The sequence below is a fragment of the Odocoileus virginianus genome, chromosome 10 (assembly GCF_023699985.2).
Source record: "Odocoileus virginianus isolate 20LAN1187 ecotype Illinois chromosome 10, Ovbor_1.2, whole genome shotgun sequence".
In the NCBI taxonomy this organism is placed as follows: Eukaryota; Metazoa; Chordata; class Mammalia; order Artiodactyla; family Cervidae; genus Odocoileus; species Odocoileus virginianus.
Window position 1 is genome coordinate 14,298,929 of NC_069683.1, and position 25,571 is coordinate 14,324,499.

At 47.4% G+C, this 25,571-nt stretch overlaps 1 protein-coding gene across 1 annotated transcript in view; it reads left to right on the forward strand.

The window, feature by feature from the left end:
* Positions 1-25,571, forward strand: part of SYT13 (synaptotagmin 13) — a 42,789-nt gene that overhangs the window by 2,908 nt on the left and 14,310 nt on the right. The window contains exon 2 of the mRNA XM_020870185.2: positions 24,889-25,114. Coding sequence (XP_020725844.2) covers positions 24,889-25,114 — 226 coding nt within the window. The remainder of the gene's footprint in view (positions 1-24,888; positions 25,115-25,571) is intronic.

Consider the following 25,571-nt stretch of genomic DNA (forward strand, 5'->3'; position numbering starts at 1 on the left):
GGTTGCCATTTCTTTCTCCAGGGCATCTTCCCGACCCAGGGATGGAAACGGCGTCTCCTGCCTTGCAGGCAGATTCTTTTCCTGCCTTGCAGGCAGATTCTTTGATGCTGAGCCAACAGGGAAACCCCTGTTGATACGTGAGACTCATCCATTCACATCCCTCACTTGGTTCCCTCAGTGACAAGGATTTGGGCACCTGGATGTGAATCTGTAGGTGTTAACTTGATGAAGTTGAGCTCTCACAGTGTTAGTTTGGCTGCCATTGTGCTCAGACTGATTCAGCCGCTGACCCAGATAAAGTATGCAGAGAAAAAAGACAATGTGTTGACATTTCAAAAAAAGTCAAGGGAGGTGGTGTTAGGGCAGATGGCAGCAGGGCGATGGGCTTGGCACATTGACAAAGAGGAGAAGAGTCTGGTAAGGAAGGTTCTCGGAAGATGCTTCTTAAACAGAGAGGGCGTTGGGGCTGGGGAAGAGGGTTCTACATTCCTGTAACCAGGAGAACTGGGGTGTCTGTGGGAGACAGAGTGACTGCTCATGTCTCTGTAAGTTGCTGATTGTGGTTGCTGGAAAAATTCCTTGGATTTGTTAGCTGTGCCTGGGGAATCTAATTTCTGGCCAGCTGAAATTAAAGTTTATAGTGATTTTGAAAAGAACTTGAAGTTTTCCTTGAGGGTTCTTCACCTGAGATCCACAGATCCCAACAAGGAGTCTGTAGCTAAAATGGAAGAGGTTCATGGTCTTGGAAAGGAAAAAACTCTCTCTTATTTTCATGAACCTCTATGTGAAACTTAGCATTTTCTGTAAATAGGAGTATAAACAACACATCACCGGAGTATGAACAATGTCTGTGACTTGGTCCTCAAGGGAAATCACAGGTAGTTTCAGAGTACCTCACAGCTGCGGCAGATGCTTTACGAGAGTGTTTATGCTCATCCCTAATTCTAAATTATGTACTTATTAAATCTCCCGTGAGATCCTTTTATTTAATGAAAAGAATAAAGAGGCATATGTGTAGCTATTTCCCCGATTGATTTTATTAGGTGGGCTGTTGTAGTCCTATGTCTTTTATTCGCTGCTTTTTCAAGCACTCAGAGGAGGTACCATAGGCTTCTCTAGACGACCGTAGGAATTCATCCAATGTCTCTGCCAAGTAGGAGGTGGCCGAGGTGCAAACCCTCACTGCTGTTCATGCCTCCAGCTGGCTTCAATTCATTCTTTTTCTTGGTTTTTCCGAAATGTACATTGTGGACCCTTTCATCCTGCCTCCTTACACAATCCCTCACCCCCTCCGCCCCCTTATGTGCATGCAGTCCTTTATGGAGGGGGAGAGGGATTCAGTCTCACTACGCCATCCTTGTGACCTGGTACCATCACCTGGGACCTCACTCTCTGTTATCAGCCCAGCTTTCAAAGCTTGGTTATTATGCAGTGATGGCTGAAAGCTTGAGCCAGGAGACAGAGCGGAGGGTCAGACATGGCGTGTGTGTGTGTGTGTGATCATTTTTAACCCACTGCTGCTGCTGAACCCATTAGTGACAGGCAGCAAGACCCGTTGGTTCCATCCGCCAGAGTTTCCTTTTCATGCTTTTCTGCACAGGCTGCCACTCACTGCATTTCTGGGTCCTTGCAGAGGAAGCCCTCCTTTTGGTGACCCTAAATAACTACTGAGTGAGCGGGGGAGCTGTCCTTCCCCAAGGCTCGGTGCCCCTGACCCTCAGTGTCACTTGGGTCCTGTTTTCAGAAAGCTTTAGTTTCAGTGTCTGATTTTCCTTCCCATCTGGCGCTTTGTTGTCCCCTTATGTGAATCTTCTCAGATGCATCTCAGAGGTTCCCAGAGTAACCCTGCTGCTGTCCCCTTAAAGCTAACATGTGGTCAAAGGCTTCCTCCGAGGGCCCCCCAGCAGTGGTCTCCGGGTCTCTTCTATCCACATCTGCCAGCTCCCACTGCTACTTACTACCAAATTCTAAAATCCTACCTTCCTTCCAGCAGAGTTGAGAAGCAAAGTGACTTTTGATGGAACACTGTGTTAGTTCATTCAGGTTATTGTAACAAAATACCACAGAGTGGGTAGCTTATAAACAAAAATTTATTTCTCATGGAGCTAGAAGCTGGGAAGTCCAAGATCAAAGCTCTGGCCAACCCAGTATCTGGTGAGGACCTGCTTCCTAGACTTTTGGCTGTAACCTCACCTGATTCCCCGGTAGCTCAGCTGGTAAAGAATCCATCTGCAATGCAGGACACCCCGATTGGTTCGATTCCTGGGTCGGGAGGATCTGCTGGAGAAGGGAACTGCTGCCCACTCCAGTATTCTTGGGCTTTCCTGATGGCTCAGCTGATAAAGAATCCACCTGCAATGCAGAAGACCTGGGTTTGATCCTTGGGTTGGGAAGACCCCCTGGAGAAGGGAGAACTGCTACCCACTCCAGAATTCTGGCCTGGAGAACTCCATGGACTGTATAGTCCATGGGGTCGCAATGAGTCAGACACGACTAAGTGACTTTCACTTTCACTTTTCACGGGGCAGAAGGGGGCAGGAAGCTCTCTTCTGTCACTTCTATGGGGGCACTAATCCCTCTTATGAAGGCTTCACCCTCACAGCTGCTCACCCCAAAGCCCCACCTCTTAATAGCATCACCTTATAGGTTAGGTTTTAACGTATAAATTTTTAGGGGGGCATAAACATTTTGACCAGAGCAAACACCTAATAGATTCGAAGTTTTTAAGAAATAAATATGTGCTATATTTTTATCAAGCAACATATGTATAGTAGAGTCTTTCCCCCGCTCTGAAATTAAGAAGTGTATTTCATTTTCTTTGTACCCCTGACAATATCCAGTAGATAAATGGGCACATGATAGTCAATGTATATTTTGAGTTAAATCATTGTATCGGAACATGACACTGAAGAAGAAAGTAAAGGTACAAAGGAATGCACATGGTTAAGATTCCATTTCCACTAGATTTGAAATCGAGCCCATTTATGTCTGAGGTTTCCACTGGGGACAGGTAACGCCTGGGGCAGAGTGGAGAAGCTTCTGTTTATAGAGCTTTTGTTTATAAGCTCTGCCTCTTGACATGGTACTGATTACACAGCTGTGTCCACTTTATGAAAGAAAGCATATACAGCTCTGCATTTATGATTTGTATACTTTTCTGAATGTAGTTACAATTCAGTAAAGTTTTTCTCTGTCAAGTTGTGATATAATGCTTATGAATATTGTTTTAGTATCAAGCCAGTGTTTTTTAATAGGAGGATTTGGGGACTGTCATCAAGATATGGCCGTCCTTTTTGTGGTCTGTTATTCACCAGCCCCCTGGCCCTGTCTGCTTTCTGCTTCTGCTCCCGTGGCTGCCTCCTCCCTCAGACTAGGGCCTGGGGAACATCAATGTGTCCTGATTAACGCTCCTGCCTGTTTTCCTTTTCCTTAGACCACAGGAGCAATGTCGTCTCAGAGCACTTGTCTGAATGTGGACTTGGCAGAGAGGATGGGTCAGAGCCCCAGTGCTACATTTCAGCAGCTAGTAAATTCACTCATTAAAGGTTAATGAACATATTCTAGGCACTGGGACATAGCAGTAAAATGACAGGTGTATGCTCTTCCCTGTAAGTGAGGAAGCAGACAATGAAGCCAGCAGTTGTCATTAAACATATTACAGGTGAGGTACAAGGGGCCACGGGAAACCCTTAGGATAGGCACCTCCAACCTTGCTCCAAAGTAGGGCTTGTCTCCAGTTCTTGTCGACTCCCCTGACAAGGTCTCCCGGTACTTCAGTGATCACAGGAGGCCAACATGAATTGCTAACCCCACTCCTGGAACTGATTTGACCCTGGACTGCTTGAAGGCCTGAACTCCTTGGATTCTCAATCCTTTTAAAGAATTGATTTCTCAGCTGATCTCCCAGCTGGTAAACTCTCCTATTGATATAAACGAACAAAAAGTATATCCGTTTCCGTAGAGTAATAAAGAATAGTGATAGTATAGCTAATGTTTATTGAGTTCTTCCTGTGTGCCAGGCACTGTTCTAAGCTCTTTAATCGTATTAATTTTATCCCCACAATAGCCCTATGAAATATGCATAATTATTGCATCCATTTTACACATGGAACTTACTCTGTGGCAACTTATTCCGTAGCAGAACTGGGAATCAAATTTAGGAAGTCGGGCTCCAGAGTCCACATCTTTGACCAGTAGGCTGGAATTTAGCAGGAAGGAAATAGTCAAAATTTTACTTGAGCCACTGCATTTCCCCAGGTATGGCCTAAAAGTGTCTACAGTGTAATGGATCTTTGCAGGTCAGCTTCGGAAACCTTGCCCAAAGCTTTGGCTGGCTTCTTTGCCTCTTGCATCCTTCACGCTTTGAGCACTGGGTACAGCCCCAGGCCCTCCAGAGAAATTTACACAGTAAACATGTTTGGGCTGGTTGCTTAGTAACAGGGAAGACAGTATGAATTTTGCATCAAGAAATCAGCATGGATTATTTCAGGGAGATGAGCATATGCCCACTGGAAGCACTAGGCTCTTTGAAACATACTGCGGACCTTTGGTCTGTGTCCATTAGTCCTTCTCAGTGACAGGTCCCAGACCTGTCCCATCTTATTCCGTCTCTAGTTTCTCGTCTGGTTCATCAGGTAGATCATTCAGGTTCATAGCTCCTCTCTTCATGTGATTGACAGCTCACTAGCACCTTTTGTTCACTCCAGCAGAAAATGCTGCTACATCTTTCGACATTTTTAGATTTCCAGATCCTGGCCCAGATTACTCTCATGTGCCTGGAGTACAGGAAGAGAAAGAGAGAGACCGTCAGAGCACAATGAGAGAAACACCCGAACTAGAAATCAGAGGGGCTTAAGGGGAAGGCAGGAGGAAGGGGAGAGACCAGCAGGATGGGGAAGCAGCAGACCCAGAAGACCAAGAAAGGAGACAAGCTGAAAAGTGACCGACCACCCCAGAATCAGAGGGAGAAATCAGAGTCTGTGTGGATGATCCCCGTGCGTGTTATCATCGTCACCTTCCTTATCCTTCCCCCCAGCAAGGGTCCCAGTCTGCTTCACCTAGGCTCCTGGGGGTTCTACAAACTCAAGTCCAGTTGAGGTGGTATTTACTACTTCTCACCGACATTTCTTCACGTTGGCATCACTGGGCCAATGTGATGCCAGGAGGAGGAGACTTGATCGCTTACCATGTCTGTTCACTGCACAAAAATAGACCTTCCCACTGAGGAGTTCCCTAAGTGCTAATTAAGAAAAGGCTGTTTTAATTGATTCATATTATAGAACATTCCTAGGAGAGTTTTACATGGTGTTTAAGGGTGTTGCAATGATTTACAGTGATATTTTGGGAACTTGACTGATGTTTGGGGTAGACTCGGAATGCATTTTAATTTTTCCCATTTAAAACAGTAGAATGCAAGTGACTGCTCTCTGAAATTGACTAGCCTGGCAGGCTTGTTTCCATGAACAAATTAGAGTCAAATAATGAGGGGTGGTTGCATATATGAATATGTGCACACATGGATGTGAATATGTATACATGCATATACGAATACCAGAAAAGGGGAAGAACATCCCATGGAAAATCTGTGAAACTGAGCCCTAACCCATCTGGCGGAGATCCTAGTGTACTTTGACATATTTCATTGAGTCTGTCCACCCTCCTCTCATCAATCCAACACAGACTTTTCTTTCTTGGGGGAAAAACTGAGCCAAATGGCAGAGAGCAAGAGAAGTGAGGAGAAATATTGACTGACTGCGTGAGTGAGTCATTGCATGGATGGATAGATGAATGGGAAGGAGACTCATGGGGCCACTGCCTCTGCTTGCAGCCAACACAAAAATCACAAGCCCAGAAATGCAGAAGAAGGTGCTGAGCTTGTGGAAGAATCTCTGTGTTCACCTCCAGTGACAAGGCAGGGAATCAAGACAAGCCTGGAGGGCCTGGAGTCTTCACTTTCTATTGGTTTCCTGCCCTTCAAGCACCCTTCACACAGCTGACATTGGAAACAGTTTAAAAAAATCTCCCATTGCAAAGACCAATGAGACAATGCTCTGGGAGAGCACGTTTTACTTGGAAAATCATTATAAACCACACAGTTTTGAACTTGCTAAAAGTAGCCTGATGAAAGGGATGTGAGTTACTGAGGCAGGATAGTGAAGACTTTGCTTTTCAAACAGAATTAAGAATGATGCTTTCGTGAGTTCCCTGGTGGTCTAGTGGATAGGATTTGGTGATTTTACTGCTGTGCCTGAGTTCAGTCCCTGGCGGGGGAACTGAGATCCTTCCCACAAGGTGCGGCCCAAAAAGAAAAAAAGAGTGATGTTTTCAAGAGAACTGCATCTGAAGATGAAGAGAATGTTGGGGAAGAGTGGTTTGGTTGGGCAACTAGACGACTTACTGGGAAACAGTTGCAGCATGAAGCTGAGAATAACTGCAGTGAACTCTAAACTCCTTCTGTGTTGCGTATCCGACCCCCCATCCTTTCTCAGTGCACCCCCCAAGCACCTTAGATTGTGATTTTGTTTCTGGCACAATCAATTCACAAAGAGAGGGCGAGACTCCCAGAGAGACATATAGTGAAGGCAGCAATGGCACAAGAAGAGACGAAACTCCGTGGGAAAACATCAACATGGTCTCAGGGCTTTGGGGCATATTCCCTGCAAATGCGTCATCTAATAAGTTGCTTACCTTGCGAGTGGGCTGGATCTTTTAAGTAGCAACATGACTATTGCTCTTTGTGTAACAGCCTCATTGCCAGACTCAGAGAGACAAAGGATCAGAGGATGGAAAAGAGTGAACAAGAGCTTAGGTATCTCGTTGGTAACCACTACATGGTAGACTTGTGTGTATTTGGATATTCACCAGAATGAGTTTAAGTAAGAACAATCTAGTCTTTGAGACTACGCAAAAGAGGAAATTGCCTCTTAGAACAAAATGTTCATTTCATGATCAAATCACTGAGATGTAGTAGGAAGCAAATTAGACTTAGACTCTAAACCTGAATTTCTTTTCTTTTTACGATTTTATTTATTTTATAGCTGCACTGAATCTTCATTGCTGCACGTGGGCTTTCTCTAGTTGCGGCAAGCGGGGGCCACTCTCTAGCTGTGGTGCATGGGCTTCTCCTTGCGATGGTTTCTCCTGTTTCAGGGCACATCGCATGGGCTCTAGGCACACAGGCTCCATAGTTGTGGCGCCCAGGCTTAGCTGCTTTGTGGCATATGGGATCTTCCCGGATCAAACCAGTGTCCCTGCATTGCAAGGCAGACTTTTAACCACTGGACCATCAGGAAAGCCCCCAAACCTGAATTTGAATTCAATCTCCAGTGTTTTCCAGCTAAATGACCTTGGCCATTCTGAATCCTGCTTTCTTCCCCAACAAATCATAGGTGATAGCAATAAGGCTCTCCATGGTAATATTAAAGACTAAATGAGACGATACTTTTGAACACACCCAACACATTCAGCGCCTGGTCTCTCTATTCAGTATATTTTAGATATCTCTGAATCCTTGAGGATGTTTGTTTAGGTATATCTGAATCCTTTATATATAACTGAATCCTGGGATATTCATTCATTCAAAAAATACTTCCTTACCCTGTAATAATGTAAATGGGAAGAGAATTTGAAAAAGAATAGATACATGAATGTGTATAACTGAATTACTTTGCTGTATGCCTAAAACTAACACGACATTGTTAGTCACCTGTTGTTGGTTAGTCGCTAAGTCATGTCTGACTCTTTGTGACCCCATTCACTGAAGCCCGCCAGGTTCCCCTGTCCATGGGATTTCTCAGGCAAGAATACTGAAATGGGTTGCCATTTCTTTCTCCAGGGGATCTTCACAACCCAGAGATCAAACGTGTGTCTCCTGATTGGCAGGTGGATTCTTTACCACAGAGCCAACGGGGAAGCCCTAATCACCTGTGCTCCAACATATCAGTGAAAATCAAGCACAACAAATCAAAACAAAACAAAGAAAAGATTTCTTGATCACCTATTACGTGCAAGACACTGGTTTAACACTAGGGACACCAAAGTGACCAGGCAGACCACACCCTTGACTTCCTGAAGCTCCTGTCCTCGGGGTAGAGCTTCACTGCACGGTCGTACAGATGGATAGAAATCTAATGGTATTAGGTGTGGTAAGGTAGGTAAGAGTTCTCTCAAGAAGTGATAACTCATTAGTGCTCTGACCTTAACACGTTTGGAGACTTAGTAAAGAGTTTTGAGCATGTACCCATTACGCATATATACTCAATTCTTTGCAAAGTGTATGTATGTTTATATGTTATATGTACATATTGCTCTACTGTTATATTATGTACATAATAAAACGTGCACAAAATGAACCTTTTAAAGCAGTAATGTAAAAATAAATTATAAAATGAAATTCTGTCATTTTCTTCCCATACCCCAAATGAACGGTCTGGCACACTGCTGTGGCATAAAGTTAGTGTCATTTACTAAGTCCTAGAGGTGAGGACTTGAAGGATTCTCGGTACAGGGTATGTGCAAAGGCCCTGTGGTGAGAAGAAATATCACTAAGGAGGGACTGAGAGAAGGCCAAAGTGGGTAGAACGCCAAGGGTATAGGAGAGAATAACTGCAAGTGAGCAGGGCAAGTCTGGCCAGAGGGCACCACACAGGACCGCTGGGCCAACAAGAGTGTTGGGATGTTTTCCCAAGAGCAATGGAAGCTACTGAAAGGTCTTAAGTGAGACGTCACATAGTTGGATTTAAGCTGCAAGAACATCATCTTGGGTGGGAGAAGACTAGATGTGGGGAGACCAGGGAAGCTCTGGAGAGAGACCATGATGACTTGGACCACCGTCATTGTGGCAATAGCTTGGAAAGGTGTTTAGGAAATAAATTGACTGGCTTTGCCTCTGAGTTGGCTGTAGGCTTCAGGAAGAGGGAGGAGTTGGGGATGGGAGCTAAGGGTTTCAATTAGGGTGGTGGCACCACCTAGTGAAACAAGGATGAGGCCATGGATTTTAAGTCATGAGTTCACTTTTGTGCAGGGGGAGTGTGAGGAACCTTTGAGCTATCTCCATGAGGTGGTTCTGCAGGTCTGGAGCTCACCACCTGTCTGGGATGTATATTGGGGAGTAGAAAGCCCAGCCATGAGCATGGCTGAGACCACCTGGTTGGAAAACAGAATGAGAGGGGAAAGGGCCCTGGGAACAAGTCCTGGGGGATGCCAATGTTTCATGAAACAAGGAGGGGTGGCCAGAGAGGAAGGAGAAAACCCGGAGAGTGTGATATCAAAATGTGAATAATGACAAGAGAAAAACTTTTGAAGAAGAAGGGAGTCACTGAAAAGTCAAGTAAGATAAGGCTGAAAATATAGAATGAAACAATGAAGATCCTCAGTGACCTTGGAGGTCAAAAGTGACCTTCAGTGGCTGATGGGGCCTCTGGGAAAGGGTGTGTGGGGGCGGAAGGTGACAAAGGAGGACAGTACCAAATATAGATAGTTCTTCTGAGTTGTGTGGCTGCCAAGTGGTGGAGAGGGCTAGGGCCTGGCTGAGCGGAAGACAGAGGTCAAAAAATTATTGCACACCATTGAAAGCTGATTGGAAGGAGCCAGTTGAAAGAGTACAATGAATGTTAAAGAGAGAGGGAGAGAAACAGACTGAAAATAGCTAGGTAGGGTAAGGCTCTCATGCATGGGGATGGAGCGCAAGGCTGGGATGGAAGGACTGGTCCTGGAGGGAGGGAGAGAGGAGACACCTCCTGCAGTATCACAAGACACTGGATGGGCCACATCATCAGTCCGGAGAAGAGGGCATTTCCATGTGTCTGTTAACAGGGCACTAAGGGTCCAACCAGCCCATCCTAAAGGAAATCAATCCTGAGTATTCATTGGAAGGACTGATGCTGAAACTGAAGCTCCAATACTTTGGCCACCTGATGCAAAGGACTGACTCATTGGAAAAGCTCCTGATGCTGGGAAAGATTGAGGGCAGGAGGAGAAGGGGATGACAGAGGATGAGATAGTTGGATGGTGTCACTGACTTGATGGACACGAGTTTGAGTAAGCTCTGAGAGTTGGTGATGGACAGGGAAGCCTGGCGTGCTGCGGTCTGTGGGGTGGCAAAGAGTCGGACATGACTGAGCAACTGAACTGAACTGAATTGAAAGGTCTTTTGTTCTCTTGGTTTCCTTTTTCCCTTGTGAAGGCAGTCAGAGGAGACAGAGAAATTCCAAAATGTGAGCTTGAGGGAATAGTTAAGGAAACAGCAAGATTTCTGGGAAGTACTAAGTTTAAGGTTGGTGACCATGACTCTATCAGGGAACCATCTGCCCTTTGAGTGACTCTCCCTTGCTGCCCAGCTATTGGATACAGGCATCAAGGTGCAGCAAAGCTCATCCAGTGCTTCCCCTCGTGAGATCAGAGAAAGAATGGGGAGGTGAGGGAACTCTTTAGACTTTGAAAGGGTGCTGTTGACATCATGGCCTGGGTAACTGAATCAGGAAAGTTGCAAAGTGCAGAAAGAGGAGAAAGAATAGAGGCCTCTGAGGTCTGAAGATTCCTTGGGTTTGGAAGAACAGCTGAGAAGGGCTAGTCCCACAGCTGACCATGTGCACCCTGAGAGCAATATGCCCACCAGGGTCAAAGGTGCCAGAACCATCTCTTCCTTCCTTCACAAGGCCTATCGGGGGCAGGGTCAGGGCACAGAGTTCGAGTAAGTAATCGATGGACTTAAAGTTGTTTCAACTGGCTCTCTACATCCATGGATCTGAAAAGCTGACTCTTCTATGGCATTTTAGATGAGGGACTTGCGCATCTGTGGGTTTGGTGTCTGAAGGGTTTCTGGAACCAATCCACCAGAAATCCTCAGGGACGGCTATGTTCAGAAGGCCAGATGGGTCAGAAGCTGGGGTCACATCAGTTCAGTTCAGTCACTCAGTCATGTCCAACTCTTTGTGACCCCATGGACTGCAGCAGGCCAGGCCTCCCTGTCCATCACCAACTCCCGGAGATTGCTCAAACTCTTGTCCATGAGTTGGTGTTGCCATCCAACCATCTCATCCTCTGTCATCCCCTTCTCCTACTGCCTTCAATTTTTCCCAGCATCAGGGTCTTTTCTAAGGAGTCAGTTCTTTGCATCAGGTGGCCAAAGTATTGGAGTTTCAGCTTCAACATCAGACCTTCCAATGAATATTCAGGACCGATTTCTGTTAAGATGGACTGGTGTGATCTCCTTGCAGTCCAAGGGACTCTCAAGAGTCTTATCCAACATCGCAGTTCAAAAGCATCAATTCTTCAGCACTCAGCTTTCTTTATGGTCCAACTCTCACATCCATACATGACTACTGAAAAAACCATAGCTTTGACTAGACAGACATTTGTTGGCAAAGTCATGTCTCTGCTTTTTAATATGCTGTCTAGGTTGGCCATAGCTTTTCTTCCAAGGAGCAGGTGTCTTTTAATTCCATGGCTGCAGTCACCATCTGCAGTGATTTTGGAGCCCAAAAAAGTAAAGTCTGTCACTGTTTCCACTGTTTCCCCATCTATTTGCCATGAAGTGATGGGACTGGATGCCATGATATTAGTTTTTTGAATGTTGAGTTTTAAGCCAGCTTTTTCACTCTTCTCTTTAACTTTTATCAAGAGGCTCTTTAGTTCTTCTTTGCTTTCTGCCATAAGGGTGGTTTGTCATCTGCATATCTGAGGTTATTGATATTTCTCCCGGCAATCTTGATTCCAGCTTGTGCTTCATCCAGCCCAGAATTTCACATGATGTACTGAGCATATAAGTTGAATAAGCAGGGTGACAATATACAGCCTTGACGTACTCTTTTCCCAATTTTGAGCCAGTCCATTGTAGCATGTCCGTTCTAGCAGTCACATGTCATGTGGTGTTTCTGTAATTCTTTATTTTAGGAAAACAAGAGGTTCTAAAAGAAGGAGTGCCTTGAACCTGTAGCCTCTGTAGCCCACAGGAGGACCAGGCAGGGGCCTGGCTCCCCTGAGCTGCGAGCCTGGCTGTCCCAGTGGCTTAGAGTCTGGAAAGCAGATTTAGCACCACTCGTGTGCTTTCCTTCCCCTGGCTGCAGCCTGAGGTCCGGGCAATGTCAACTGCATGGACTGCCCCAGGGAGGCACATTAGGGCCTTGGCTCCTCGGGAGCAGAGGAGAAGGGCTGGCTCTGGCTGACACCACCCTTGGAAAGAAATGGGGCTCCTGTGACTCCCGCGGGCGGCCTTGGGAGGATGCACCAACTGCAACAGCACATGGAATGGTTAATGCATGAATAAACAGTATGAATAATTAAGTTGTCCTTATAATGATTCTTTTAAATGACTGGACTTCACATACAAGATGTGTGGAGGGGATGAAGCACTAAGGCTTTGGGTTTTGGTTCCAATCTGCCCCTCACTTGCTGTGTGATGGTGGGTTAGTGACTTAACCTTTCTGTTCCTCGATGTGACCATCTGTTAACTATGTCATTGACACTGGATTATCATGAGGATTCAGTCAGCTAATTCAGATACGGCAGAGCCCAAAACATTAGTGCTGCGCTGGAAAGCATTCAGAACCACTTTCCAGATCCTTCTCCCTGCACCCCTGCACCCAATCCCACCCAAATCTACCCCGTTTTCTACTCCCTGACCCTCATCCCAGAGGCCAGTTTTAGGCATGTGAACATTGCCCAGTTGCTCCTGGCCCCAGGATATTTCCAATGACTTGTTAATTTCCTTAACCTTCCACACCTTTGTCAACATCTGCTTTATGAAATTCCCCTCAATTACTCACTTTGAATGTGCCATCTGCTCCTGCCACAACCCTGTGGATCTGTTACCAACCTTAATAAATAATAAGAAGTCAGGAAGAGTGTATACAAATTGGCAAAGGTCAGGGCCCACATGTTGAGCCCTCTGTTTGCCCACGGCTTGATTGTTTAGAAACCACTTTCATTTTCTGGTTTGATCCAGCATCTAGTATGATGCTTTACCACTGAGCCACCAGGGAAGCCCGTATAGAAAAAGAGAAAACAGTAGGCATTCATCTCTAGGGTTGTGTGAGGATCAAATGCAGTAAAGTCGGTTGCGTTTTGCAGAGCATTTGGTGCAGAGGAAGTGGTGAGAGGTGGCAGCTATATTGTCCTGTCCAGTTTTGTGATGTGACGATGGAATCAATGCAGACACCACCTACAAGGTTCTCTGGGCGGGATCTTGCCATTGTGTGGTAACCCGGTGGAATTATTATTTTAAAAATCAGTTTGAATTCTGTGTCCTCCGGAAGCGTGGGGATAATGACAACACTCATTGTCCCTCCTCTTCTCATGGGGCTTTAAGCTTTGGTGGTACCCGTGGCTCTCTGAACACACTGCAGACTTTCAAGCTGCTGCCTTGACCCAAAAAGCCCTTTTACCACTTCTCCACTTGTCAGAATGCTACCTTGGATTTGGGGCTGGGGGGCGGGGGTGCAGAAACCAAAAGTCAGAGTCTCTGAATCGCCGTGAAATTGTTTTCACCCCCCCAACCCACCCTGTAACTCTTCCCCCAGGTAATGTTTGATGGGCTCCTATGCACCCAATCTCATATTTAGCTAGTCTCCTCCCCTCAAATTTTAGCTCAGGAAGCCTTGCTTGATTTCAGATTCCTAGTGGACACAACCTCATCACCATCTGTCCCTGTCTTGAAAGGACTTTCTCTTACCTGAGATTGCTTTCTTGTGTCTACTGGTTTCTTGTTCCCACTCCACTGGAAATGCCCAAGCCATGAGAGAAGATTGGACAGTGTTATTCCTGAAGCTGATAAGTATCTGGGGATTTAGTAAATGTTGAACGAACGAATGAATGACTGGAAGTACAAAGTGAAAGTGTTGGCCACTCAGTCGTGTCCGACTCTTGTGCTACCGCACGGACTGTAGCCCATCAGGCTCTTCTGTCCATGGAACTCTCCATGGAGAATACTGGAGTAAGTAGCCATTCCCTTCTCCAGGGGATCTTCCCATCCCAAGGATTGAACCCAGGTGTCCTGCATTGCAGGCATATTTTTTTTTACCACCTGAGCTGTCAAGGAGTCCCTGGAAAATCACTAGCAGCAGAGAAAAGGTATTCTGTTATTCCCAGTTGTGGTTCATTCTTGCTGGTTTGGGCAAGGTGCATTTACCCTGCTCTAGATAAGCCTAGCTGGCAAGTCTACCCCACCAATAAACCCCCCACTGTGTTGCCTTAGATGCCAGCTATGGGGCATGGAGTGTGCTAAGTCAATCACAGACTGGCTTTTTTAGAATTTAAAATAATCACGGGAGGGAAAGAGACCAGCAGGGGGTGAGTCTCAAGGGAAGGGGATTTAAGAAGGCCCAGATCTATAATAAACAGAAGAAGAGGCGTTGGAAGGGATAACAAAGATGTGTGGTGGCTGGGTTACCATGGAAACACTGCAAGGCGCCTGGGCCGGAAGACAAGCTGCTTCTTCAAAGAGAATTTCAAATTTGCGGGTTGAAATAAACCCTTCCGCCAGGACCTGACCCTGGGGATTCACCCATAAGCAGCCAAGAACTGGAGATCCTGGTACAAGCAGCTCCCCAGGAGCTGGAGATCAACCAGGCAAAGAACTGTTGGTTGGAAGCCTAGAGGACTCGACTGAGGGGGAGGTAGTGCCTGTGAGCAGCTCACCTTATCTCTCGGCCTTGCCGGGAATCCTCAGACCTCCCCCAGACCAGAGGGTTCCCGTGTGAGCTTGAAGGACCACCTGCATCAGAGTCACCTTAGGGGGATTCTTAGACACACAGATTCTTTAGGATCCACCTGGGACTTCTGAGACGAAGTGGGGAAGGAACCTGGGCATCTGAATTTTACATTCCCCCAGGTGACATTTCTGCACGTTGAAGTGTGGAACGGTGCTTCAGCTCTCTGCCTCTGACTTAAGGCGTGCAGGGGCAGAGCAAAGGGTGGTGGGGCCAGGCAGTGGCCCACGCATCAGTCTAAGGGGCACAAGAACGTGGGTGAACAAAGGGTGATTCCAAATATGGCGAGGTGGAAAGGGTTGGAGGCACAGCAGAACAGGTAAACAGAGGGCTCTGGGGGGAGCCAGCCTGGGTTTGAATCTCACTTTTACTGCTCACTAGTGGGCTGTGCGTCCTCATATGTAAGATGGGATTGGTCATAGCAGCACTTCCTAATAGGGTTATTGTGAGGATTTGTTGAGTTCATATCTGAATGGCACAGGGCACAGGTGGGCAGAACCACAAGATGGAAGGGACTTGGAGGATTCTGAGTTTGGACAAGACCGAACAGATTCTTGAAGACTAGAGAAATCAGCTTTCATTGTGTTCAGCCACTGAGGTGAGGTTGGGTGTTGTTTGTTACAAAGCAGTTGGTCGTCCTTGACTAATACAAGGTCATGAACAAGTGGCCCAGAAGATACAATCAGTTGTAAGTGTGTGTAAGGATGCTTTACAGAGGGCATGGGCAAAAGGGATCAAACCTCTGGGTTGGTTAAGAGCTTCTACAGCCGTACCCCAAATTCTCTCTAGGGAAGTTATCTATATGGTTGGAAGGAAAACTTGGATAGAGGGCCATTCACACAGATTGAGCTTCTAGGAGTTGTTCCTTCCCTGGAGACAAAATGACTGTTTCTCTCAGTTAACTTTCAGCTTGATTTATTGCATGTTGTCCAACATAAAGGAGAAGGCAATAGTACCCCACTCCAGTACTCTTGCCTGGAAAATCCCATGGATGGAGGAGCCTGGTAGGCTGCAATCTATGGGGTCGCACAGAGCCAGACACGACTGAAGCAACTTAGCAGCAGCAGCAGTCCAACATAGAGAGAGAGGAGTCCTGCTTCTCCTCTAGGGCCTGTGTGTGTGTGCGTGTGTGCGTGTGTGTGCGTGTGTATGTGCGTGTGTGTGTGTGTCTTGAGGAGCAGAGGGAATGTGGTACTAGCCAGTGTTATGGAAAATATTCTACATCACAAAATAAACAAGAAAATTTTTTCTGTCCTTTCTGGTGGTAATTCAAAATACTTTAATACTGAGACATTTATATGGAGTCAAATACAAAAAGTCACACGAACTTTAAGATAGAACTAGAGATTTCAATAAAGAGTTTCAATTGTTCTAGAAGACTTCCCATTCCCTTGAGCATGTGTTACCTTTGTCTGCCTTTGGTTTTGCTTTGGAAGTGAAGTTTGAGAAACACTGATCCAGACACCAGAAAGCCTAATTCAGCAGGTGGGCTAGAGGTGTGTGTGTCTGTGTGTCTGTGTTTGTATCCCTAAATTTTATTGAGATGCAGTTGTCATACAGTGAAATGCATGCATCCCAAGTCACTAGTTTATGAAGATCAATTTTGACAAATATATATCCTCTAGGCTGTAACCCACATGTCTGCCATGCTTCTTACCACTCAATTTTTCCTAGAAGCAATCAGATCCACTGTTCTAAGTTCTATCATCCTGGATTAGTTTCACCTGTTCTAGAGCTTCATTTCCATCAATGTTTCTCAACCTTGGCACTATTTACATTGGGGTGAGATAATTCTTTGTTGTGGGAGCTGTCTTGGGAAATGTAGGATGATAGCTAGCAGCTTTCTGGCCTCTTAACTGGTAACAATCTCCACCCCCAGCTGTGACAAACAAAAAATGTCTCCAAACATTGCAGATGTTCCCTGAGTTGTGAACCACTGATACAAATGAAATCACGTAGTATAGATGAATATGTATTATGACTTCTTTTGTTCATCATGTTTTTGTGATTTCTCCCTGTTGTTGAGTGTACTGACAATTCATTTCTTTACTTTTGAGGAATATTCCATTGTAAGAACATGCCATAAGGCACCTACCCATTGTCCTGTTGATGGCCACTTGCCTGATTTCTGTATGATTCAAGTTACTATCAGTATTCATGTGTAAGTCTTTTTGTCAACAAATATTTTTATCTCCCTTGGAAAAATATCTAGGAGTGGAACTGTTGGGTCAGAGGGTGCATATATGTTTAATTTAAGAAACCACTAGTTGTGTTCATAATAGCCAAGACATGGAAGCAACCTAAACGTCCAGCGACGGATGGATAAAGAGGATGTGGTACTACTCCTCCATAAAAAGAATGAAATAATGCCATTTGCAGCAAGATGGATGGACCTAGAGATTATCATACTAAGTGAAGTAAGTCAGAAAGAGAAAGACAAATACTATATGATATCACTTATATGCAAAATCTAAAATATGATAGAAATGAACATTTTTATAAAGCAGAAATAGACTCACAGACATCGAAGACAAATTTATGGTTATCAAAGGGGAAAGGGTTGGGGGAGGGATGAATTGAGAGTTTGGGGTTAGCAGGTACAAACTAGTGTATATAAAACATGCAGGGCAGCGAAAGAGACACAGGTGTAAAGAACAGACTTTTGGACTCTGTGGAAGAAGGTGAGGGTGGGATGATTTGGGAGAATAGCACCGAAACATGCATATTACTGTATGTAGAATAGATGACCAGGGCAAGTCTGATCCATGAAGCAGGGCATCCAAAGCCAGTGCTCTGTGACAACCCAGAGGGGTGGGGTGGGGAGGGAGATGGGAGGGAGTTCAGGATGGGAGGGACACATGTATATCTGATTCATGTTGATGTATGGCAAAACCCATCACGATATTGTAAAGTAGTTATCCTCCAATTATAATTAATTAATTAATTAAAAAAATAAGCTTCTACTGTACAGTACAGGAAACTAACACAATCTTACAAATCAACTATACTGAATTCAATTAAAAAAACTGAACAACTAGTAACATCGGACTTTTTGTAACCTAGTCTCAGAAGAGATATTCCATCCTGTTTGCAGATTTTATTCATCAGAAGCAATTCACAAGGTTCAGCCAATAAAGGTGAGAACCCTGGGAGGGGAGGGTCCCTGGGAGCCACTGTCACACTTGCTCCAGCAGCCCTGGTGTGAGAAGCTTCATGTGGACCACAGCTTCTCAAGCCATCTGGGGGAGGGACCTGTTTTGTTTTTACACCTGCTTGTCTCATCACAAGGGCTTTCTTGATGGCTCAGACAGTAAAGAGTCTGCCTGCAATGCGAGAGACCTGGGTTTGATCCTTGGGTCAGGAAGATCCTTGGAAAAGGGAATAGCTACCCACTCTGGTATCCTTGCCTGGAGAATTCCATGGACAGAGGAGCCTGGTGAGCTACAGTCCCTGGGCTTGCAAAGTGTCGTACACAACCGAGCAACTAACACACGCATATCTCATCACAAATGGAGTTAAAAAAACGCTGATGAACTGGTCCCAAGGCATGACTCCACGCTGCAGAGATGCCAGAGTCAAATAAGTATCTCCAGAGTTTCCAAGGGCTTGCCATGCCTGCTCATGTGCTAAGAGCTCTACACCCGGCTGTCCTTTTTCTACTCCTCAATACAACCTCGGAGACAGATGTTGCTGCTGACACCCCCACTTTACAGATAAGAAACCAGGGGCACAGACAGGCTAATTCATCAGATCCAAGATCACACAGTGAGTAACTGGCTGAGCCTGGAGCCCAACCATCTTGTTTTAGAGCATGAAGTCTGATGACCAAGCTATATTCCAAACTCTTTTACACACGTTAGTATGCATCACTATCAGTATTAGAGCCCGGCATGACAGAGACTCTCAGGTCCCTGGCCTCTGACCCGGTTCCCCACTGAGGGGGGCTTTGCTGTGCTGAGATGCAGACCCCAGCCACAGTGGCCCATGCTTGGCCTCATCTGAACACGCTATGTTCAACTCTCTCCTCTCTGCTGTGTCTTTCTTTAAAAGTTCAAATATAAAGGGCGAAGCCATCTGCCTCCATTTCCATCTGGGTCTGTTTCCCCCACCAGTAACTTCCTGAACGCTGTGATGCGTTAAGATGGATGTCCCAGTGCGAAAACCCGAATTAATAAACAGTCTTTAGGTGAAAAGAATTAATCATGTCACGAAAGGGGTCACCTAACATCTCTAGTAAGGTTAAATGTTTGTTTACAGATCATTAACTTCATCATTAATTTCCTTTTTATTTTTTTTTCAACATAAGCCCCATAGGAAATGACAGCATCTGTCTTGTTCACTTTTGTGTTCCTACCACTTAGCGGAGGACCTGCCCTGTCACAGGGGATCAATAAATATTTGTTCATTAAATGCAGGTTTGCCCCTCCTCGCCATGCCATCTGTCTTAGCCTGGATGACGGGAGAGCTGAGCCTGCTGGAGGCCTCTGTTAATTAGCAAGTGCCGTCCAGGGATATAGGAGGGAGGTGGGGAGGGGCACACACTGGGAGTGTTACAGAGCCGGCCACCAGCCAGTCCCAAGTGCCGTCCAGGGATATAGGAGGGTGGTGGGAGTGTTACAGAGCCGGCCACCAGCCAGTCCCAAGTGCCGTCCAGGGATATAGGAGGGTGGTGGGAGTGTTACAGAGCCGGCCACCAGCCAGTCCCAGGGGCGACTGCTGGGTCTCCCGGTGTCACCTTCCGAAAGGCCACTGGACACCGCTGGGAAGAGTAGCGAGGAGGAAGCCGGGAGCCCTTGGTGGTCGAGTTCCCCCATGGAGCTTTAATCCTTGACACATCAGGGTTGCCTTTGGGTGCACCCAGCGTATCCCTGGGTGTCTCAGACCTCAGACGCCACAGAGAAGTCCAAGGCAGGTGGCAAGAGGGGTGTGGCATGGATGTGACATGAGGCAGTTTGGGGCTATGCCCACGTGGAGCTGGTCAGTGACCATGCAGATCTGGCCACCTGGGGAGGAGTTAGTGGCCCACAGCTCCAGAGACAGGCGAGGAGGGAGAAGCCAAGGAGACACATCAAAAGGGGCTGCTGCTCCAATGAGGGTGTCTCTCCCATCTCTACCTGCAATGCTGAGCACAGCTGGGCATTCCCTAGTTGTTGAACGCCTGCCTCCACTAGAAACCTTTCTGATTCATCCTGCCTCTCTATTTCCAAGCCCTGTTTTCTGGGTTCAAGGGATGCTTAGAAAGAGAACCCCACTTTGAAAGACTGCCCCGCCAATATCCACAGCATAAGGCTTGAGCTCACGTCCTTCCTTGGCGTCTGTTCCCCGGAGCACCTCCTTCCTCCCAGACATTCTTGCCCTCCACCTCTAATCCTTTCCCAGGCTCCCTCCCTCAGCGCCCAAACCTCTTTTCTGCTTCCTGGGCATTGATGTTTAAGCTATTTAAGTGGAAACAGATGCATTTGAAAGATGCGGTGGAACCAGGGTTTTGGTGGAACCAGGGTTTTGAAATGCAACAAATAAGATCGTACAAGGGAAGGAGATAGGTCATCAGCGGTTGCTTTCACCACTTGGAGAGGCGCGTGGAGTGGTCGGCAGGCTCTGCTCTCTGTGAGGTCAAGAGCAATAATCATTCTTCACTAAAGGCAGCCATGGCTATGCAGGATCTTACCAGTGTTAGGCTAGAAGCAGCAGTTAGGATGCCTTTGGCTGGATGCACAGGGGCTTGGGGAGAGGTTTGAGTTTAGGCAGTTTCTCTACATCAAGGTCATGATCTCCTGTGTTGCTTGATAAAAATGCATGGCATCTGCTCAGGATGCTTTTGGCCACAGTTCACAAAGACCTCAATCCAAAGGGGCTTCAACAATAAGAACCGGAATATCGTTCATGTAAGCGGAAGTTCATGTAACCGGAAGTGCAGCGGTAAGACAGCTTCCAGGCTTGGTTGAGTTGGTGGCTTAGTGACACTGTCATCAGAGACGCAGCTTCCTACTGTCTGTCCACCCTGCGGTCCACCTTGGCGGCTCTGTCCTAAGACTGGCTCACCTTGCGGTTGCAAGTCCAGGCCACGTGCTTCCTGTCCAGCAGGGGAGAGCATCTCTTCTGTTGCCATGGAAAGCAAGTCCTTTCATTCCGTCTGGGTGGTTTCCCCGGGACAGTCCCCAAGGTGATGCCGAGAACAAACAGAACCAGACCAAACAGTGACCCCTCCCCACCCTTGCCCTGGAACTGGGGTGGGACCCAAAAAAGCCTGGTGACCTGGAGGGAAGTGGGAGGGAAGAGGGGATCAGTGTTGACGGGCACCCAAGAAAAGCCCAGCCAGATACAGGCTCCTGAGGTTCTCAGGGGCCACACAAAGTGAGACCCACTCAGTGGGGAGGGATGCAAGCCCAGGCTCTGCAGGGACTTGAAGTGACAGACTGACCCTCACTCCGAACTGAGCCCAGTGATTATTTCCCTCTTAAAAATGCAGAGTCAGCCTGATTTGATCAAGTTGGGAATTAATCAACATGACCCTTTTCTCAGGGGGGCATGGCAACCCACTCCAGTATTCTTGCCTGGAGAATCCCGTGGACAGAGGAGCCTGGCGGGCTACAGTCCACAGGATCTCAAAGAGTCAGACACGACCAAAGCCACTTGGCTTGCATGCACACAACCCTTTTCTAAAATGACTGAACTAAAGTGAAACAAAGTATAAAATGTGAACGTGTTCCCTAGACTAGCCCAACAGCCTCAGTTCTGGCCCCAGCAAGTGACGGACAAGGACGATTCTGAGAAGAGGATGTGGTCCAGCCCCTACGGGCAGCTATGGGAGGCTGCTGCAAGGAGGGAGTCCTACAGCCCGAACCCCTGATGCTGCAGTTGCCACTGAGAACCCAGCATCCAGAACAAACAGGGACTTTTTTTTTTTTTTTTTTTGAGAAGCAGCTGTGAGGCAGTGGAAATGACGCAAACTTGAAGTGAAAATATCTGGAGGCTTGATGGCATACCACTCTTCAGTTGTATGACCTTGAATTTCCTCCGTCCTCCCTTTCCTTATTGTGAAATAGAATAATTAGTGTAACTCAGACTTGGATGCAATATGAGAGGTGGGAACGACTTTGTGGAGGACAGAAAAACGTGGGGACATCAGTCATTGCTCTGCGTGTCTCCTCCCGGGGCCTGGCCTTCCTCCCCACTCCTCCTTCCACCTTCCTGACACCCTCTCCTTTCAGGTCTAGCCCACGCCCTGGCTCCCAGGACGGCTCTCCTTGCCCCTCCGCAGGTGTCACCTGCTCTCCCCATCTGTTACTTACACAGACTGCCTGCTGCCTGCCTCTGTCCTGCTTGCCAAACACAGTTACTTACTCTCCTGTTTCTGATGGTCTCCCCAACTCATCTGCTAATAAAGAACCGTGTCTCTCACCTCTTTGTTGCTCCACATGTAGGAGTGAAATAAGCCTTGAATCACCTCTTCCTTGAGTGATAACTGAGAGGTGAAATGATCTGCCAAAAGTTGCTCAACTCAGACAGTTAGGTCAGCACTAGAAGCCAGGTCCCTGGATGCCCAGTGGCACTCTCAATGGGATGAAGGTGCAACCCTGACTTTGCAAAGCATACAACTCTTCCCAGGGTGATTCATCAAAATGTGTGATCATGACAAGCGTCTCTGATGGTGGGTCAGTCAGTCAGTTCAGTTGCTCAGTTGTGTCTGACTCTATGCGACCCCATGAGCTGCAGCATGCCAGGCCTCCCTGTCCATCATCAACTCCTGGAGCTTACCCAAACTCATGTCCATTGAGTTGGTGATGCCATCTCATCCTCTGTCATCTTTGATGACACAGTCCCCTTTTCTTGATCACCATCTCATCTTCTATCATCCCTTTCTCCTCCTGCCTTCAGCCTTTCCCAGCATCAGGGTCTTTCCAAATGAGTCAGCTCTTCACATCAGGTGGCCAAAGTATTGGAGTTTCAGCTTCAACATCAGACCTTCCAATGAACACCCAGGACTGATCTCCTTTAGGATGGACTGGTTGCATCTCCTTGCAGTCCAAGGGACGCTCAAGAGTCTTCTCCAACACTGCAGTTCAAAAGCATCAATTCTTCGGCACTCAGCTTTCTTTATAGTCCAACTCTCACATCCATACATGACTACTGGAAAAACCATAGCCTTGACTAGACGGACCTTTGTTGGCAAAGCAATGTCTCTGCTTTTTAATATTCTGTCTAGGTTGGTCATAAGTGTCTTTTAATTTCATGGCTGCCTGGTAAAGGCTTGAAGGCAGAAAAAAAGGTTGGGAGCCACTGGGGCAGTGGGCTTTGGGTCCAGGTTGGTCTAGGTTCGATTCTGTCACTGCCCCCACTATCTGGCCCTGGGCGACCTTGGTCCATGGAAGTCAGGAAGTGCTTCCTCAGCTCACGTGTGTTAGATGCACTTAGCGGAAATCAGGGTAGATGTGTTTGGGCTGTATTACAGCCTATTGGGCAGTGTTCCCAAGGGAGGATGAGGAGTTTTATCCCCTCTGAGCCCCTTGGGAGTTCTGATGGATGTGTGATGCAGTGTGGGGACAGCAGCCCTCAGGCATCTGCAGGAAGTGGGTGTTGGCCTCTTGTCTCTCTAGCACCTTCTCCTGGACTCCGTCCATTGGCCAATCAATGTGGATAGCTAGGAATGCCTCCCATCATCAAGTTCCAGCCTCCCCCAGGAATATCTGGGGACAGACTTCCAACCAGGTCAGAGTGCCCAGGAGTCGTCCTGGGGTAATGAAATGTCCGGAGGGCAAACACTAAACCTGAGCTTTGAAACAGCGTAACCTCCGCGCCCCTCCAGGACTGCACAGATTCCCAATCTCTGAGTCACTCCTGCCGCTGGGCAGAGCCACCTTGACCCCTGGCCAGCACTTCCAACAGCCACAGAGAGCGGAGGGGCAGGAGGACCCGCCTGGAGGGCAGGCAGCTGCTTGGGGGTTCTGCGGGGGGTTAGTACCCGCCCCAGTGTGAGGGTTGTTCTGTGGGCAGCCCACCCACTGTGCCAGCATTTCAAGCTCTAGATCTGGTTATCATTTCCTGTTTCCTGGGCACTGGGCAGGTCCCCAGTATTGCTGCATGTTATATAACTTTGAATCTGTCAAATAAGAGAAATCTCAGTCCCCAGTGGAGGCAAAGGTAGAAGATTCCACTCCTGTATGAGGGAGCTTTGCTTCCTTAAGGCTTGACAAGCAGGTGGGTAAAGGAAAGATGCCCTTTCCTCCAGGTGGAACTAAGCCCTACCCCAGGGCTCATAGCCAGGCAAGTGGAGCACAAACCGCATTTTGGTCCTTATCTGGGCATCTTTGCACAGTGCACAAACCACATAGCTGAACACGGGAATCCTAGCCACAGGTATGTATTGCGTGCTCCCCGTGAGCAGACGCTGCAGGAGCGGGACAAGACAAAATCCCTGTGCTTATGGAGACTGTACACTAATGGGAGAGACTGACCAAACAGGCCAGGCAAGTACGGAAACAGTACAGTGTGAAAGCCATGCTCTAAAGCAAAGTGCAGGATGAGGCGGTAGGAGGGGACAGACTTGGAGGAGGGACTTAATTGAGAGCCTGTGGAGGTGGAGGTGGGTGGTTTTGGGGGGAAGAGTTGGGGGCCAGAAGCCAGACCCAGAAAGAGTTCAGCCTGTTTGACAAGCAGGTTGCTCAGTGGCTAGAGAGGGGTTTGGGGGTAATGTCAGAAAGGTGAACACAGCCAGGCTGGGGAAGCACTTACGGGTCACTTCAGGGAGTTTAGATTTGGTTCTAAGTGTGATGGGACCACATTCATTTCATTTCTGAAGGGGAAGGGGAGAAGGAATAAGAGAGGAAGGCAAGGAGAAGAGAAAACAAAGGCAGGTGTACAGATGAGAGCGGTGGGGGGAGGGTAGCCACGACAGGCCTGGGGAACGCCTGTGGACACAGCAGTGGGGCGCCCGGGCCACGGATGCCCAGGGGCTGGATTGACAGGGCTGACATTTTCGGCGGGCCCCAGTGTGATTCATGATGGTAGAGATTCTGCTGCACTTGGCAATGATATTTTGCCTACCCAGGTCATGTTCCTTGGAGCAGAAAGGAACTCCTTCCTCTGCCTCCCCTGAAAGCTCAGGTCATCTTTTCTCCCTTCTGTGGGTGGAAACAGGCAGGAGGACCTCTTGTGGACTAATCGGAGTGATTTGTGTTTGCAGTTTAATGTCAAAAAGTCCACAGAGCCCGTCCAGCCCCGAGCCCTTCTGAAGTTCCCAGACATCTATGGACCCAGGCCAGCCGTGACGGCCCCGGAGGTCATCAACTATGCCGACTACACGCTCAAGACCACATCAGAGCCCGCTCCACCGGCCAGCCCCCAGGCCCCCAATGACAGCCGCCTCAAGAGGCAGGTCACGGAGGAGCTGTTCGTCCTTCCCCAGAACGGTAGGGCTCTCCTGCCCCTCACCCTTCTGTGGACGATACCCAGTAGGGTTTGAAAGCATCTCTAGCTGATGGGCGTGGCCAGCCCGTGTCCACGGCATGGGACACTGGTCAAGCAGTGGGCACCAGGCTTTGGAATTACACTCCATATTCCCCGCGTGTTCCCACATTGTGTCTTCCCGAGGCCTCCAGCTTTCCACTGGGAAATGGAGAGTCCCTTCCAAGCTGTGTATACAACTATAGAGAGGGGAGAAAGAGTCGTGGTTAAACTATGGGCTTCATTCAGAGTCATGGATTTCATTCTCTCTGCTTTTATGTATGCATTGTGTGACCCTGGTCATATCGATCATCTCTCTGGGCCTCAGTTTCCCTGGGTATAAAATAAGATGACACGATCACCTGCCCAGTAAGGTTGTTGTAAAATGTAAATATAACAATGCATATGAAGTGTTTAGATAAG